At 35.9% G+C, this 16229-nt stretch overlaps 3 protein-coding genes and 1 non-coding gene across 4 annotated transcripts; 2 read left to right on the top strand and 2 right to left on the bottom strand.

Moving 5' to 3' along the window:
- Window positions 1–2459: 2459 nt before the first annotated feature.
- LOC118061837 (RAN GTPase-activating protein 2) lies at window positions 2460–5361 on the top strand. The gene is made up of 3 exons (XM_035075432.2): window positions 2460–2596; window positions 2727–2764; window positions 3401–5361. Exon 3 carries the CDS (start codon window positions 3412–3414, stop codon window positions 5044–5046), a length of 1635 nt encoding a protein of 544 aa, XP_034931323.1. The 5' UTR covers window positions 2460–2596; window positions 2727–2764; window positions 3401–3411; the 3' UTR covers window positions 5047–5361.
- Window positions 5362–5412: 51 nt separating this feature from the next.
- LOC118061838 (chloroplast stem-loop binding protein of 41 kDa a, chloroplastic) lies at window positions 5413–8164 on the bottom strand. The gene is made up of 6 exons (XM_035075433.2): window positions 7695–8164; window positions 7461–7582; window positions 6736–6838; window positions 6515–6653; window positions 6037–6314; window positions 5413–5706 (listed from the first exon to the last, which is right to left on the bottom strand). The coding sequence occupies exons 1-6, from the start codon at window positions 8079–8081 to the stop codon at window positions 5524–5526; spliced, it is 1212 nt and encodes a 403-aa protein (XP_034931324.1). The 5' UTR covers window positions 8082–8164; the 3' UTR covers window positions 5413–5523.
- Window positions 8165–10166: 2002 nt separating this feature from the next.
- Window positions 10167–12041, top strand: LOC118062243 (uncharacterized). Its single transcript, XR_012169895.1, has 6 exons — window positions 10167–10337; window positions 10433–10600; window positions 10707–10829; window positions 11006–11236; window positions 11331–11495; window positions 11559–12041. It is a non-coding gene; the product is annotated as an uncharacterized protein (transcript).
- A 150-nt stretch (window positions 12042–12191) lies between these two features.
- On the bottom strand, window positions 12192–15493 carry LOC118062242 (uncharacterized). Its single transcript, XM_035075978.2, has 5 exons — window positions 15372–15493; window positions 14019–14432; window positions 13837–13920; window positions 13660–13731; window positions 12192–12451 (listed from the first exon to the last, which is right to left on the bottom strand). Exons 1-5 carry the CDS (start codon window positions 15420–15422, stop codon window positions 12296–12298), a joined length of 777 nt encoding a protein of 258 aa, XP_034931869.1. The 5' UTR covers window positions 15423–15493; the 3' UTR covers window positions 12192–12295.
- Window positions 15494–16229: the final 736 nt, after the last annotated feature.

The raw sequence follows: 16229 nt of genomic DNA, 5'->3' as shown, positions 1-16229 counted from the left end.
CTAGCATGTCAAACCTATGAATTGTGTTATGGATTCTACAAAGATTATAATTTGTTATTTTAATCTATTTTTTAGTTAACTATGTGATAAGAAAAATACATTATTGTAAAATCAAACACTAACACAATACCAGTATTTTTTTAGACCATGATAACCTTGGAGAAAAGGAAAACAAAACTACTTACAAAATTGAATTCTCAGTTAACCCAATATCCAATGATAAAATATAAATAAATATAAATAAATTAATAACTTAAATTCGCCGTAAACTAGGTCAATCATTCAAAGTCACCCTGTAAAGTTTAATAACATGGCTTTTTTCATAAACTATTTTTTAACTATATGAGAAAAAATATACAATAAAAAAAATAGACACTGCACAAAACATGTAAATCAGGGTAACTCAGGTTATCTTGGTAAATCCACAAACCATGCTAAATCTACAAAATAAAAAATAAAAAGAAAAAGATTATGAAATCAAATTATCAATCACCCCAATATTAAAAAATAAAATCGACAATAACAAACTTTTAGAAAAGAATTATAACAAAAAAATCAATAAAAAAAAAAGAAGCAAAACACCATAATCCACAGTGCAATATGTATGGATTAACAATGATTTTTCTATATTTTTTAGTTTTTATTACTTTATAAAGTTTAATAATATAATTTCTCTTTAAAACTAATTTTTGTAACCATATAAAAAAAACCCATAAAAAATTAAACATTCTACAAAATCTATAAATTAAAATACTCTGGGTTTCGCTGCTAACCCCATTTCAACGAAAATAAATTTAAAAATAAATCACGTCAAAAAATCAATAAAAAAGAAGAAGCAAAGCAATGGGTGAACAGTAGTTCCCGGACCTTTAGTTTTTGTTAATATATATATATATATATCTTTTAAGTATCTAGTTTTAACAAAGGTGGGACCTGTAATCCCACCATTAGCGAATGAATTCCATTTCCCTCGATAGTATTTTATTGTGTGGTGTGGCAAAAGATGAGACTGATTTTAGTGGTATGGTGACGAGGTGGGGTTGCTTTCCCTCCTGACTGGACTCCACCATTGCAATTCAGCTGGAGGAGTGCTTTCACATCTGCAAACTTGACTGGACAAAAACTTTCAAAATCCAAATGCACAATCCATTTTCTTTGCGGGTCTCTATAAATTGTGCGTGAAAAGGAGTAAAAAGTTGAAACTCCCGAACGCAGACAATCCTTTCGTGCCTAAAATCTATCCATATATTCCCGACTAAACGGATCATGCTCGCCGTTCAATATCCATGCTAACATAGCCATCACAGCGGTATAACTGGACCAGATGCCACCAGTAAAAGTGGAGTCACGAGTCAAAATTCTTGATGGTTCTCAGCTTTCATGATCACCTTTTTTCTCCATCCACAAGAGACAAAATGTTCCTTCACATGACAGGACCAACGAGTGTGATTTGGGCTGCAGGCAGCCACCCTGTAGATGCAAAGCAACACTTCATCGTGTTCTTGAAATTTCCTCGTGCTACGAAAAGTTCTCATTTTACCAGATACCACAAGACGAATATCGCAAGCATCAGCTTCTTCACGCACTGCAAGTTGCAACGCCCTTTCTCAATCTTGAATTAGCCCTGAATGAGAAATAGAATTGTTGGCATGTCCATGTCACCCACCAGCCAAAGCTCTCCAGCTCCAGGCATGGCGTGTGCAAAATGCAACCAGACCATACTGTTCACTGTAGCTAAAGTGTCGGTTGGTGGGTACATTTTCCTGCAGAATTCAATGATTTGTTGAAGTTTAATATTACTGTCGGAACCGATTGCATTCTAGTCCCGTGTCCATACACACGCCATGCCTACATTGAACGATTGTTTTCCGAGATCCAACGTTATTTCTTTCATGTCGCTTAGAAAACTCGAGGTTCTCTTCACCCTGCATTTACCAGAAGATTTGGCTGATTCCACAACTTCACATTGAAAGCCATTTTTTCAATAACCTACACTCTCATCCTTCCAATGATCAGATTTGAAGATGCTAATATTAAAATTTCAAATTTATTTTGTCTCATGCTACCCAGCGTTTCTTTGTGTGATCTGTAGCAGCAATAGATGAATCTTCGCAGATAGATTTACCAAAATCCAACCTGAATTCATCACGAGGAATGCGTTTTGCCTTTCAAAATAAAGATTTTCACTCCATAAGAGCCCATTTAACAATGAGTCATTTACTTCATAGTAGCCCAAATGCTTTGAGCTTGGGACGGTGGCAGGGCTTAGCCCGCTTGCCTAGCAACTACAGAATGCAAAAGGGGCCGAGTGAATAAAATAGAGCCGAAGCAGAAATGAAATTCGAAGGCCCAAGCCCATCCATTTCAAACAGCTCCTTGGATCTTAACTGATAAGGCCGTCAATAAATAAAAAATGGAGGATATTATCGTCATCTTACAATCAAGGAAGAGAACGGAAAACCTACCACGCTCTGCCTTTCCCGATATTAATTTTTAAGCGAAGCATGATTTCCCTCCATCTCCCGCACGCTTACTTTTTTATTTATTTATTTATTTTATTCTCCTTATACGGTACAGTTTGATGATTACAGTTCCGGTATCCCTCGATTCCCTCCACTTATTTTAAAATTTTAACCCCCGATTTTTGTCATCTCCAATAAATAAATAAATAAATAAAAAGTCAGTTACTCAATTCTCAGTTTCTCACTTCTTGTTTGTCTCTCCAGAAAATCTAGGGTTTCGACTTGTGCTCGCTTCGTCTCAGGTACTCCCTCGACATTTCTTTTCCTTCCTCGAAAGAAATTAAGGAGAACAAACTTTATTTGTTTTTTATTTTTATTTTTTGGATTCGTAGATCCGAGTGGTATCTTTTTTTTTTTTAATCAGTTAAGTCTTACATTAAGGTTTAGTGGATTTTCAATGTGGTTGTTTTGACTAGGAACTGTATTTGTTGACAAACTAGGAGTTCATTAGTTAAGCCTTAACAAGCCATTGCTTTTATTAATCCGTATTATTTTTCTTGGTACTATACTTATTAATTCCATAGAGGAAGAACATCAATCAATGCTAGAGAAGAATGCCCCTCAAAGGGATTTGTGTACTGGTTTTTATTTATTTATTTATTTGTTTGATTTGTTGGTATTTCGAATAATCATTGCGGTGCTCACTAATATGGAATTTGAAATTTAGCCTTAGAGTGATAACTTACAATGTGAAGATTTTATCCACTTGATGCGTTAATGTTATGCGTTTTGTGATAGTGGACAAAAAATATGAGAAATGATGCAGAAAACATATTTGCATTGGAATTTCTTCTGCTTGTTCTGTGAAATGTTATGTGTTTTGCTTGTTTTTGTATTGTGGTTTGGATTTATAAATCATAGTTCTGGGGTATTTCCAGGATACTTCAACATGGATTCTGTGACACAAACTTTCCAACATCGCATGTCTGTCAAATTGTGGCCTCCCAGTCAGAGTACCAGGCTAATGCTTGTAGAGCGGATGAGCAAGAACTTCATTACTCCATCCTTTATCTCCAGAAAGTATGGGTTATTGAACAAAGAGGAGGCTGAGGAGGGTGCCAAGAAAATCGAAGAGATGGCTTTTGCAGCTGCAAACCAGCACTATGAGAAAGAGCCGGATGGTGATGGAAGTTCTGCAGTGCAGATTTATGCTAAAGAATCCAGTAGGCTTATGTTGGAGGTTCTTAAAAGGGGGCCCAAAACACAAGAGGATGAAGAGGTGAAGACAGTTGATGAAGCTTCTGCTGCTGTTGCGAATCTGTTTGATATATCTGGTGGTCGGCGGGAATTTATTAGTGGGGAGGAGGCTGAGGAACTCTTAAAACCCCTCAAGGTGCCAGGAAACTTGTATACTAGGATATGTTTCAGTAATAGAAGCTTTGGCTTGGATGCAGCCCGTGTCGCAGAATCCATCTTGTTGTCCATAAAGGGTCAATTGACAGAAGTGGACCTGTCAGACTGTGTTGCTGGAAGACCGGAATCAGAAGCTCTTGAAGTCATGGGTATATTTTCTTCAGCCCTAGAAGGTTGTAAATTAAGGTATCTGAACCTTTCAAACAATGCATTAGGCGAAAAGGGTGTCAGGGCCTTTGGGATGCTTCTCAAAACCCAGAATATTTTGGAGGAGCTTTATTTAATAAATGATGGTATTTCAGAAGAAGCTGCACGTGCAGTTTGTGAGCTAATTCCTTCAACTGAGAAGCTTAAGGTCCTTCATTTTCACAATAATATGACTGGAGATGAAGGTGCAGCTGCTATTGCTGAGATGCTGAAACAATCCAATTTGTTAGAGGATTTTCGATGTTCTTCAACGAGGGTGGGCTTGGAAGGGGGTGTTGCCTTAGCAGAAGCTCTTGGATCATGTAGCCATTTGAGGAAGCTTGATCTGCGTGATAATATGTTTGGTGTTGAAGCTGGTATAGCTCTGAGCAAGTCTTTATTTGCATTTGCAGATCTTACTGAAGTCTACCTCAGTTATCTTAATTTAGAGGATGAGGGGGCAGAAGCACTTGCTAATGCGTTAAAAGAATCGGCACCTTCACTGGAAGTTCTGGATATGGCTGGGAATGACATTACAGCCAAGGGTGCTTCTTCTTTGGCTGCCTGTATTGTGGCAAAACAATTTCTCACCAAATTAAATCTTGCTGAAAATGAACTGAAGGATGAAGGTGCTATTTTGATTGCCAAGGCAATTGAAGCCGGTCATGGCCAGCTAAATGAAGTTGATTTGAGCACTAATGCAATTAGACGTGCTGGGGCAAGGCTCTTGGCACAGGCTGTTATGCACAAGCCTGGATTTAAATCGTTAAATATCAATGGTAATTACATATCTGATGAAGGGATTGATGAGGTGAAGGATATATTTAAGAGTTTGCCTGATGTGCTTGGAAAATTGGACGAGAATGATCCAGAAGGAGAAGATCTTGATGAGGATGCAGGAGAAGAGGATGAGGATGCTGAAGATGAAGATGAAGATGAATTGGAATCAAAACTCAAGGGGCTAGAAATCAAGCATGAAGAGTAGGAGATTTCATTGCAGGTAGCTTGCTGCCTTGGAGTTTTTCGATTTGAAACTTATCCATGGACTATGGATTTTTTTAGATTACCAGTCTTTTCTGCGGAACTCGTAAGGCAGTCCAGCTGCATTAGCTTAGGGTAATAGATTTATCCTTTGTAGGCCAGGGCAGGAAAAGTGCTTCTTTTCATTAACATATCAAACTAGCAAATTTACTCGTTGTAGTTTTAAGTTTCAATGCTTGTGATTTTGATTCTGTTAAGGCATGGAGTTCTGTGGTTTTTATGAAGATATACTGCAAATATAAAATTAAATGTTTATTTGTTTTTGGCAGTGCAACCCATGGGTTGAACCATGATGTAGTAGACCTTTCGCTAATGCAGAATTATATGAAGATCTTTATTTATTCGGTAATTTCCTTTTGGTAGATAAAATGCATCTCCTACAGCCATCTGCAACGGGTAGATAAAATATCATGATTCATATTCACGCAGCAACTGGAACTTTCAGCGACTCAAGTATTTTATCGTCAATCTCGAATTGCATTGGCTTCTTGTCTCGACCAATCTTTACATACTCATCAAATCGCTCCTTCAAGTCTTCAGGAAGGTTTGTGGTGCCCTGCCATCCCAAGATGTCCTTGGCAGCTCGTGGTTCTGCATAGAAGTGCTGCACAATACATGTACCAACTAGGGTTATCTAAATTGCTCAAACAGTTGCAAGGTTCTAGGGAAAAACACCTAAAGTATACGGCTTCTATTATACATTCTACAGCAACCTGTGTAATATGCTTATATCTTAAACACATTATTTGTTGTTTTCTACAGTCTAAATTACTGTTATTGTTCCACGAAGAGGTCCGTAAAGGGGCGGGGCAGGGTGAGCAGGAGAAGATAAAACTGTTTGATAGAAATTAAAGTGATGATGCAATGTGGACAAATAATCTGCTAGAAGTAATTAAGCACCTGATTTATGATGAGATGGAAAACAAGCCATTACCATATTTCGGAAAGGAAAAGCTTTCTTCGCATCAATTCCAACAGCTTTTGGATCATAATGCACGATTTCTACTGGAAGACCTGCAGCTTGTGCACAGAGTTTGGCCATTCCATCCAAGGTCACAGCACGGTCGCTTACACAGTTGAATATGTTGCCGGATGCAGCTTCTGGGTTCTCCACAGCTAGAGTAAGCATAGAGGATAAGTCCCTAACATGGGCGATGTTAGTCAGTTGCATCCCAGAACCAGGGATTGGCACTGGCCTTTTGCGGACAATTCCTGTTCACAGAAGATCAAAATCAGGTTTTCTTATGGATAGAAAGGTAAAGAGCTGGGAGAAAATCCAAAACTAAATGAAACCATAGACATAAAACAGTTTTTAGGAGCTATTAAAATGAAACTAAATCAACAGAGCGCATTATAGGCCCGTATTGGCTCCACAGCGTGTCATTGTATAATACTGTCCACTTAGTACTTACGATCAAAAAACCACTCCTCACAATCTTTATTGTTGCCAGATCCAATCATGTATTGTGGACGGAATATAGCCCAACTACTGAAAATCTCTGCTATGTATTTTTCCACCCCAACATGACCAGCATCAGCTTTAACAACATCCTGCAATGACGAAGAACTTTCAGTTAAGTGGAGAAAGTCCAATCCATTTCAGTTCTATTGGATCAATAGCGCACAGCGTTACCCCTTCGACATGAGGAGGCTCATCGGTTGGTTTGTAGATTCCAGCACTGCTGATGAACAGGAACTGCTTCACACCAGCACTCTTGGCCCAGTCTACTACAGGCCTATGCAAGGAGAAGACATGTGATAAACAGAGTTGTACAATTGGGGGAAACAGAACCACTGAAGCCTGGAACTATAAGTACTTGTAAGAATATAACTTCCTGGCAGTATGATTGTTAGACAGTGGTTGCAAACATCCAAAATTCCTAATACTTAAAAATGCAATAACCTTTATAAGCCCATAGATAGACCTTAGGTGCTCTAGTTTTTGCTTATTCGAATTATGAACTGTTTTGTCATCTTCAAATTCTCATACTCCAGTTTCTTACTCCTCAATTTCTCCAATCTCTCATAGCTACGCAATATACAGAAGTATATGGGGGTCTTGTTAATTCCCACAAATCCTCAAGTATCAAATTCTGTAATCAGCTCAGAAACTAGTTCATTTTAATGAACTTCAAGACAAACCATCGAGTACTGTGCAAATTGGTCCTTCCCAAACAAAAATATCCCAACATACCTTGGCAGATTACTTTTATTTAGTCCCTAATCATAAATTACTAACACTTACTGAATTATTGAGCTGATTACAGTGGACCACATTGCAAATTATCGACAAGAAATGCCTTGCCTACATGTTTGAATGTTAGGTACTATCTAGCAACAAGAATTAAAGTAACAAACCTTACAGTATCCAGGTCCTTTCCATTGTTATCCAGCACCACATCAAATGTTGCTCCTTCCACAGCCTTCCCTACCTCTGCTGGGTTCCCCCATACCGTCTTCCCTCCAGCACCCACAATTTCCTTCAAAAGCAAAAACCAAGCCCCCATAAAAATTCCAAAAACCAAAGTTAAGAAGATAATTTCCCAGATCATAATCCACATATATCTGTATATACTGATTTTTAGAACTTACTGAGAATCTACTGAATGGAGGCTTCTTCATCTTGTCTGAACTCTCCTCTCCAACAGTCAAGATACTGACTTCATGGCCAGAACCCAGAAGTTCTTTTGCAAAATAGAACCCAATAACTGCATGACCACCACTGTTCGTATTAACTATAAGGATCTTCTTTTTCTCAGCAGCACTAGCCTTGACAGGGAAAGAAGAGGCAAAGAGGCGTCTTGAACATGTGGGGTAAGCAGAAAAGGAAGGAGATATTGAAAGAGAAGAAGAGAGAGGAGACAGCTGCGAGAAAGAAGAAAGAGAAAGGCGTGATGAGGATGAGAGGGAAGGTTGAGAAAGCTTTGAAGATGGACCAGAGAATATGGGAGAGGAGGATGAAGGAGCAAGAGTAGCCATAGACTGTTGCCTTTTCCGAGCTGGTGTTTTTGATTGTTCGAGAATTGAGAACCAGCAGTTTCTTTGGCAACTAGAGATAAAGGTAACGGCCGGGCTTTTCATTTATTTAATACTGTTAATTTCCCGGGTAATTTGAATATTACCGTTGAGATGATTGGTTGTGGTTGATGATAATCAATTCCATGCGGGAAAATTTAGACATTTTCTTTGAGTAACAGAGGACTGTAGTGTAGCCTGATGTTTATTAAAATATATATTTTTTAAAAATATATTAAAATAATATTTTTATTTTATTTTTTAAAATTTATTTTTAACATTAATAGATTAAAAAATAAAAATAATAATTTGAAATAAAACACATAATTTTTTTTTTTTTTTTAAAATATTCTTAAAACACCAAAACAAAAACAAACAAGTTCTCGACCCGATTTGGAATTGATCTGATTAAAAAAACAGATTCTGGATTATACAGATTGAATCGGTTAACTAGAATTAATCTAATTTTTTTTTTTAAAATTTTTAAATTTTATATGATAAAATTAAGAAACAATTCATGTGAATATATATATAATAAGATTTTACATGATGCATTATTTTATTGCATTATATGAATGCATTGACTCATTTTATTATATCATATTTAACATTCTATAAGAAAATAAGGTTTTTAATTGAAATGGGGGAAATAATGATAATTGATAATTTCCACAAGTACTTATAAGAAGTGTTTTCCTTTCATCATATTACTCTTGTTTGTGGCAAAAAAAATTATATATATTTGTGTGTCTTACTGCTTCAAATAAAGGTTTAGATAGCGATTCATGAGAATAATAAGTTATAATTAAATTTATATATCAATCTTGCCTGTTACTTTATCAAAAAATAACACTTATTAACTCTAAAAAATTATGTCCACAAATTGTGAGATTTCAAGAAAAATTTAATTCCAATTAAAAAAACCATTTGAAAAAATAAACGAGTTTCAACTGGAGATTTTACCAGATCACAGTTAACTGAGTTTTTGTTCATTATGAGTTTTTACTTTATTTAAACCGGTTCAATTACTGAGTTAATTGATTCAGGGTCAATTTGCTGAGCCGGTTGAGATTTTAATAACTATAACCTGGACTAGGGTTTAATTTAAAAAAAATTACTTAAAAATTAATAAATTTAATCGTAGATCAGCAAAAAAAAAAAAATATAAGGAAATATCTCTTAAAATAAAATAAAAAATTTCAAAACATAAGTAACCATTAGATTGAGAAATCCGACACAAATTAGATAAATTTTAGAGTAATTCAGGAGTAATTATCAATACTTATTCTACAATAAAGATATAAACATAAGAAAAATACAGAAATAAAAGAGAATAAAAAAATGAATCTAAGTGAAAATGTTCTTTATCATTTCTTATGATTCTATATGTGATTTCTTTTTCAGTATTGGTAATTATTTTCATAATACTCTGAAAAATCCCCACAAATTGCACTGATTTTCATCTTTTACTCATATCTTGTTTTGTTGAATGATATCTGTAATTACCCTTTAAGTTGACTGCAAGTGCCCATAAAATATGTTTTTATTTTTGGAATTTTTCTTTATGTTTTGTTTCTGTCACTTCTTGATTTTTTTCTGCTTACTTTTTAATAGTAAAACTAATGGATACATTCAAATAATTATAAATTAGGTACTTTTTTTGTAATAAAAAAAATATTCTTTACACTGTCCTTTTATTTTTGTAGCTTAAATAATAATAACTACAAATCTGATAAGTTGATAGTATGTGTTTGAGGGTACTTTTGTTTATATTTTTACATGAATTTTAAAAGTATTTTTGAATTAAAAAAATATGAAATTTATTTTTTAATAATTTTAATATAGCATATTAAAAATAAAATACAATTTAAAAAATATTTATCTCCATCTCATCCATCTTAAATTCTTAAATTGCAGATCGCAGCCGTTAGATCAAAGAGAGAGAGCAAGAGAGAGCCCACTTGGCGCGTTAAAAAAGCAAAACCACTTTAAGGATCTCAAAGGAGTGGACCAGGTCCACTCTTTAGATACGCAACACAAGGCAAAGACAAGATCATTAAAAAATTACAGGAGATTTCAGTGATTTTTGAACGTTGGCCTCAGACCTGTTCTTTTAAATCCCCTCATCATGATACTCTCCTCCTTAAAAACTAGCCGTTAGCTCTCTTTCTCATGGCTGCTTCAGTGGGTTCCCCATCACCAGCTGCCAGCCTCAACAAGGTAGCTCAGCTCCTCTTTCGTCCTTTTCTCCTTCATTCTCTTCTTTTTAGCTGATTTTAATTCTCTATTTTTGTTTAAATTGGTTGCTTGTGCAGGAGTCCACAAGCTTGATAGTTTCTTCTCCTCTGTTTTGTCCGGCATCAGATAAGCGTTTTTGGAGCTCTCTCCGTGGCCGGATCGACGCCCTTCTTGAGAATCGGCACCGTAGTGTCTCGATCGGTCAAGATCAGCTCAATCTTGATCCTTCTTTAGGCACCAATGTGGTCAGTTTTAACTCTAAAGCTTCAGCTTTTCTTTCCAATGATTATTCTTGTTTCGATTTATTTGTAGCCTTAGCACATACGGGTTCTTTTTTGGTGGGTGATATAGAGAGTAGGTGAATCAGATCGAGCAAAGAGAATGAAGGAGGATTCCTTACTTCTGTTAAGAGGGTTTGACTCCATTGCTCAAAATCTTTCTCAGCTCTCTAGTAATCTGGACAACGCTCTTCAGGTAAATGGAAACTCGTTTTAAGCTTTTACAACTTGTTTTCCGCACTTGTCAAACTGGGTTTTATCCCCGTAAGAAGTACATTTTGTTTGCTCACGGATAGTTTACAATCAAATTTACTGGGCTAGCTACAGAGCTGTACATTATTGAACTTAATTCCCTGTTTTCTCTGTTTTCAGGGAGCTAGATATCTAGCTGAACCACCCACATTGAGAGAAATATTCCACAGCAGGCTCGAGAACTCTGAGTTCAGGCAAGAAGATGTAGAAAAGGAAAAAATTGAAGAAGGGAAAAAGACAAGATTGAAGAGGAAGTTTGATCCAGATGATAGATCAGAAGATCAAGGAAATGATTTTCACAAGGAGAATTAACAATGTCTCGAAGATAAAAAGCTGAAGAAAGCCAAAAATGTAGGTTTCTCCCTACTTAGTGCAATACTTGATCTGTGGTAGGCTGTCAAGTTTTTTTGCTACCTGCAATTGATTGTTCATTGGTGTTCTGCAGCTGGCAGTTTCCATGGCAACAAAAGCAGCTGCTCTTGCAAGGGAACTCAAGTCTATAAAATCTGATTTCTGTTTTATGCAAGAGCGATGCACTCTGCTTGAGGAGGAAAACAGGAGGATTCGAGATAGATTCTGCGAGGGGACTAGACCAGAAGAAGATGACCTGGTAAGTCCTTAATGTGCAATTACTCAAATGTGACGCTTGAATGATATGCCCTGTATATTGCAGATGAGGCTTCAGATGGAAGCACTGCTTGCAGAAAAATCCAGGTTAGGAAATGAAAATGCTAATCTTAAGCGGGAAAACCAATGCCTTCACCAGCTTGTAGAGTACCATCAAATCACTACACAAGATCTCTCTGCATCTTATGAGCAAGTTATCCGTGGAACATGCTTGGACTTTTCTTCTCCAACATCCTCTATGATGGAAGCGGCAGACAATGAAGATGACAGTGAAGATGCAGAGACAACTCCGAAATTTTTTGGATTCGCCACTTCTCTTGATGAATCCTGTCACGAAGAAGCAGGGATGAGCAAGTACAGACGATAAAAGCAGTCACCGGTTTTGTCAGTAATTTGATCAGGGTACTTTAGTTCCACTTGAACTGTAAATTTTCTTGTGTTTTTTTCTCTACGGGTTAAAATTGGTGTATTTTTGTTCCCTATGTACTATACATATATAGTGTACTATACTGCATTTATTTTGTTTCTCCATTTCCTTCACCAATCATAACTGTTCAGTTTCTTTGAACGCCCGGTTTAACCATTCCTTAGGCATCAATTCAGTTCATCAGCAGAGACCATGTTGGTCTAAAGTTGCGCACAGTAAGAGAGTTGCTTAAAAGTTTCGGGATACAAAAGACACCTCAAAAGTGAGCATAGATACAAAATAAGTGATCGTAAGCATATGATGTTTCTGTCGAAGAGACCACTAGTTCCATCAAAACAAAACTGACTTTCAGAAGATCAGTTCTTTCTTGTTTGCTTGTCAAGTGTCTTTCTCTTAGCAGGAGTCCTATGCTCAAGACCAGCTTCCCGTGCAGAGATTTTCGAAAGGCTTGAGAGCAATATCTCATTGAACTTCTCCAGCACATCACAAGCCATAGGATTCCCCTTCTCATACTACAGAAAACCAAAATCATATCAACTTTATAATGTCCAAACATGATGAAAGAACTGTGTTTCCCCCCCTTTCCCTCCATTATGTACGTCTGATTATGAAAATGACCCAAACAAGCACATCGCATATCAAGAAAAAATTAGGAGATAAGGAATTAAAATGACCTATTCATCATCAAATGCATCAAATTTTCCAGCTGGAGTCATACAGAACTTGTACAGGAAAAAAGAAACTCGTTTCTTCTGTGAAGCCAGATGGATTTTGAAGTGTTTTGTTTTAGTAAATTTTTTACAATTTCAATCCTCAGCATTAATGCACTTCTGCCTCGAGAAAAAAAAAAAGAGGGAAAATGTATAGAGAAAGCAAAAGTGGCCCAAACCCATGTATTGATCTCATATGCATCTGGTATGCATGGTATTAAAACACTCAAGCAAAGAGCACGAAGACATTCATCAATCAATTACAAAAAAAAAAGCGAGCAATTCAGAATGCACCACAATGTGATTCAAGGAAAAGCACAGAGGGTTGGTGTGGAAAGCATAGAGGGGCAAGTACATGCTTCTGGTATACATGTATTAAAGAACTCAAGCAAAAGATTAATAAGACATTAATTAAAAAGAATTTAAGAATACCAAAAAAAAAAGGGGCAGGAGAAGTACGGAAAGTGTAAGACATGACTTCATTTTCGAGGAAAACCATAAAGAGTTCAAGTGGAAAGAAGAAACTGTTGTTACAGTTTCTTGAGCTTTAATGACAGAACCATAGTCTTTAATCTTTATAGCATTGGCATGTTGCCAGTGATATAGACTCGGTGAGGAGATGATTCGCAATGGAAGCTTTATTTCTAAAAGAAGAGCCAAAGAATTTGTAAAACCTACACCTTGCTGCCTCGATTTTGATTTGGCAAGAAATGAACCCAAGATGTGCCCCAAGCCTTTGCACAAATAACTACTAGCAAAAATATTGAAAATTCCAACACACAAGAACCATCCATTCTAACTCAGTAAGTCAACAAGAGCTCATCAATAGATGATGAAACATTGTCACTGCAATGGAAAACATTCAATTTATTCCTTAAATGCATACGAAATTATAATGCTTCTAGAGAACAACTCTCAACATTCACATCACTTATAAAGCAAGTCCAAGAAAAACACAGACAAAAAGAGGACAGAATATCAGTCAGATAAAGTGGTCTAAAAAACCATACTGCTTCTATTTTGCCAAGAGCATTTTGAAACTTCAAATTAAGCTGATAATTTTCTTCCATTAAGGCTTCAACCTACCAATCAAATAACCCAAAAACAGACCGACAAAATAAATTAAGAATAAGTAAGATAAAATAACAAAAGGAAGGATTCTCAGCATGCCACTGCAGAAAGATAACCTTCTTTTGGGAGTCAATATACAAACTTTTATATGTAATATCATCCCCACCACTACAGCTCCCACTAAAGGAGTTCTTGGTTGCCTGATCCAAAGTCAACAAGTGTTACAAATGAAGTAAAAAAAATGGCAAAGATATATAGAGCGAGAAAGCTAAGTAGATCACAGGTGATAACTAATTACCTTAAATTTTACATCTGCGGTCTTTCCTAGTGCCTCTAGCATTTCCAGAATATAGTCTACTTTTTCTTCCAAGTTTTTTCTCATTGAAGTATGCTCTGACATTTTTGCGTCCGCATGGCCATCCCCTTCCTCGTCTCCAATAAGAGTTATCTCTTCAATGACATGCTCAAGATCTTGGTTGTGAGTGAACACAACTGAATTCTTAAGACGCTCGGATCTCCTAACCTTAGCACAGGTTTGCCTTGCTGTCTTTCTTGAATATGATTTAGCAAAGTGTGATTGCATTTGGAGGTTTGGTTCCACCCCCTCCAAGGTAGAATTTGCAGCCTGTTTTGAGCTTTCAGGCTGGAAGGAGGGATTACTATTATTGGGCTCCAATTGCATGCACGGAACAGAAGGAACTGTACTTTCATCCTTCGATCAAAATCAAACAGCTATCAGTTTAAAACTGAATGCAAGTATTATAAATGTTTAACCCAGGGGACATTTCACAACACATACAACATGGAAGCTAAATCTTCCTACTATGCAAGAATCGTACAACTATAAACGCTAAATGGTAATATTTTCAAAAACATCATTACAAGGGTGGGGATTTAAAGCCTTAAACATCTACAATGAGGCTAGAATTTGAAATTTCCTCAATACCACACACTTTTTTTTTTATACCACATTTGTGTTTTTGAAATTTCCAACACAGGTGGCTATGCTGTCAAATACTACCGATCCCACCGTGGCTGGACTTGGAATTCAAAACCACAAACATTAATAAAAGAAAATCATAGAATAAACAAGCACGAGCCATTATAAGCTAAACTAAGCCATAACGGCCACCCTTTTGAGTTGTGACTTTGTAACCCTGAATCATGATTACCAAGCAATTGCAAAATGCTAAAAATAAAAAAAATACGAAGGGCCGCCATTGCACATCAACAGATTTTGTTATTTCGCAATATCCAAAGATGAGCACTTTAACCAAAAACAAAGGTTACAGAGAAAAACCGACTTCAACAAAAGTATTCCTCTCCTGACAACCCCAACACTGTCCTTTTTTTTTTCGTTTTCTTTTTTAAAACAGAGGTAAAGAATGCCCCTCAGGGAATAGCAAGGTAAACCAGAGCATATGCAATACATTCTGAAAACAAGCAGAAAACAAGCAAATAAAAACATAGAATCACTTGATGAGAGAGAGAGAGAGAGCAATCTTTGGAAATTAATAAGAAAGAGAATAGATGAAAACAGTACGGACAGACTGAATAAATAAATAAATAAAAAGAAAAAACATAGAATCACTTGGTCTAAACTGGGCAAAAAGAAAGAAAAGAAAAGAAGCAAGCTTGTGGTTAAACTTACCACATTAGCCCTTTCTATGAGCTTCAGAAGAGCTTTAGGTTTCCTTCCCATTGTGTTTCTCTCACATGCAAAAATGCTTTGGAGGCAGAGTGGGGAGCAGGGGTTGGATGCCTGTAAAATAAGGTCCTGCCTGCGTTCTTGTCACTTCTCTTCTTTTATTATTTGTTTATTTATTTATTTATTATTATTGTTATTATTATTATTATTATTTCGAGTTCTTGTCCTTTTTAATTCTGAAATTGAAAACGTTAATAAGGAAATAAATCAAAATATTTTTTATTTTATTTTTTAAAATTTTATTTCTAATAACATGATATTAAAATAATTTAAAAATATATAAAAAGAAATTATAACTATAAAAATTCAAAAAAAAATTAAAACACAATTTGACCATAGCACCAAATGAAACCTTAATATTATTATTAAATCTATTTTACCAGATTAGCCCTAAAACCTTGATTAGCCCATCAACGTTTTCACTTTTGTTCATATTATTAAAAAAAATTATAATGTTAAGAGTAATTGGTGATATTTTATTAGTTATTTTTAAGATTTATTTTAAAAAAAAAAATAAAAAAAAAATTAGATAAAAATATTCTTATGAGTCATGAGTTTTATTTTTTATCTAATATTTGTGTCTATCTCTTTCTTCAAGATAAGATGAGTATAGAGAGTAAACTGGAGTCTCGGAGGCCACAGAGCTGCGATCCCCTTTGCCATGCTTTAGAAACCCCATCAGGAATCGAGTGTTGATCATAATCAACCACTGCAAGAACAACTTCGAGGAGAAATAAACTGAAAAGGCATTTGTTTGCTGTCATCTTCATGGCAAAACTGAAAAAAGCAGCCCCTGGTAAC

The sequence above is a fragment of the Populus alba genome, chromosome 5 (genome assembly GCF_005239225.2).
Source record: "Populus alba chromosome 5, ASM523922v2, whole genome shotgun sequence".
Classification (NCBI taxonomy): domain Eukaryota; kingdom Viridiplantae; phylum Streptophyta; class Magnoliopsida; order Malpighiales; family Salicaceae; genus Populus; species Populus alba.
Note: the sequence above shows the minus strand (reverse complement) of the source record. Positions and strands in the feature narration are given on the sequence as shown.

Coding starts and splice junctions, on each gene's coding strand:
- LOC118062242 (XM_035075978.2), bottom strand. CDS start 15,422: ATGGGAAGGAAACCTAAAGCTCTTCTGAAGCTCATAGAAAGGGCTAAT. Junction 13,921..14,018: donor CCGCAGATGTAAAATTTAAG/GTAATTAGTTAT, acceptor ACTTTGGATCAG/GCAACCAAGAACTCCTTTAG. Junction 12,452..13,659: donor CTCTTGGCAAAATAGAAGCA/GTATGGTTTTTT, acceptor GGTTTTCTGTAG/TATGAGAAGGGGAATCCTAT.
- LOC118061837 (XM_035075432.2), top strand. CDS start 3,412: ATGGATTCTGTGACACAAACTTTCCAACATCGCATGTCTGTCAAATTG.
- LOC118061838 (XM_035075433.2), bottom strand. CDS start 8,081: ATGGCTACTCTTGCTCCTTCATCCTCCTCTCCCATATTCTCTGGTCCA. Junction 6,839..7,460: donor AAGGACCTGGATACTGTAAG/GTTTGTTACTTT, acceptor CTCCTTGCATAG/GCCTGTAGTAGACTGGGCCA. Junction 5,707..6,036: donor CTTTTCCTTTCCGAAATATG/GTAATGGCTTGT, acceptor TGTATTGTGCAG/CACTTCTATGCAGAACCACG.